The 260-nt window shown below is 38.8% G+C and overlaps 1 protein-coding gene across 1 annotated transcript; it reads right to left on the reverse strand.

Moving 5' to 3' along the window:
* Positions 1 to 10: 10 nt before the first annotated feature.
* Positions 11 to 260, reverse strand: CSUI_001378 (uncharacterized protein; the record flags this gene model as incomplete). The annotated part of the gene is made up of 1 exon (XM_068061584.1): positions 11 to 260. A coding segment is annotated over one exon (129 nt), but the record flags the coding sequence as incomplete, so codon positions are not given.

Raw genomic sequence — 260 nt, forward strand, 5'->3', positions numbered from 1 at the left:
AGAAAGATACATGGTGGACCGTTACAGACACGAAGGAAGGAGGGAATGCAGAAGCAGAAAGAACAAGAAAAAAAGAAGACCTTTCTTTTGGCGACTTTTCTGTCTCCTAAACGAAAATGAGAGACTTCCTCTATTCTCGTCTATCTAACAGATTCCTTCGACTTCTTTCTTCTCTAACCTTATAGAGACATCGCCTTTTTTGAGAGATCTCTCTAATTCGAAGAAAGTGAAGAAAGAAGATTCTTCTCTCCTTTCTTTCT

The sequence above is a fragment of the Cystoisospora suis genome (assembly GCF_002600585.1).
Source record: "Cystoisospora suis strain Wien I chromosome Unknown contig_546, whole genome shotgun sequence".
Classification (NCBI taxonomy): Eukaryota; Apicomplexa; class Conoidasida; order Eucoccidiorida; family Sarcocystidae; genus Cystoisospora; species Cystoisospora suis.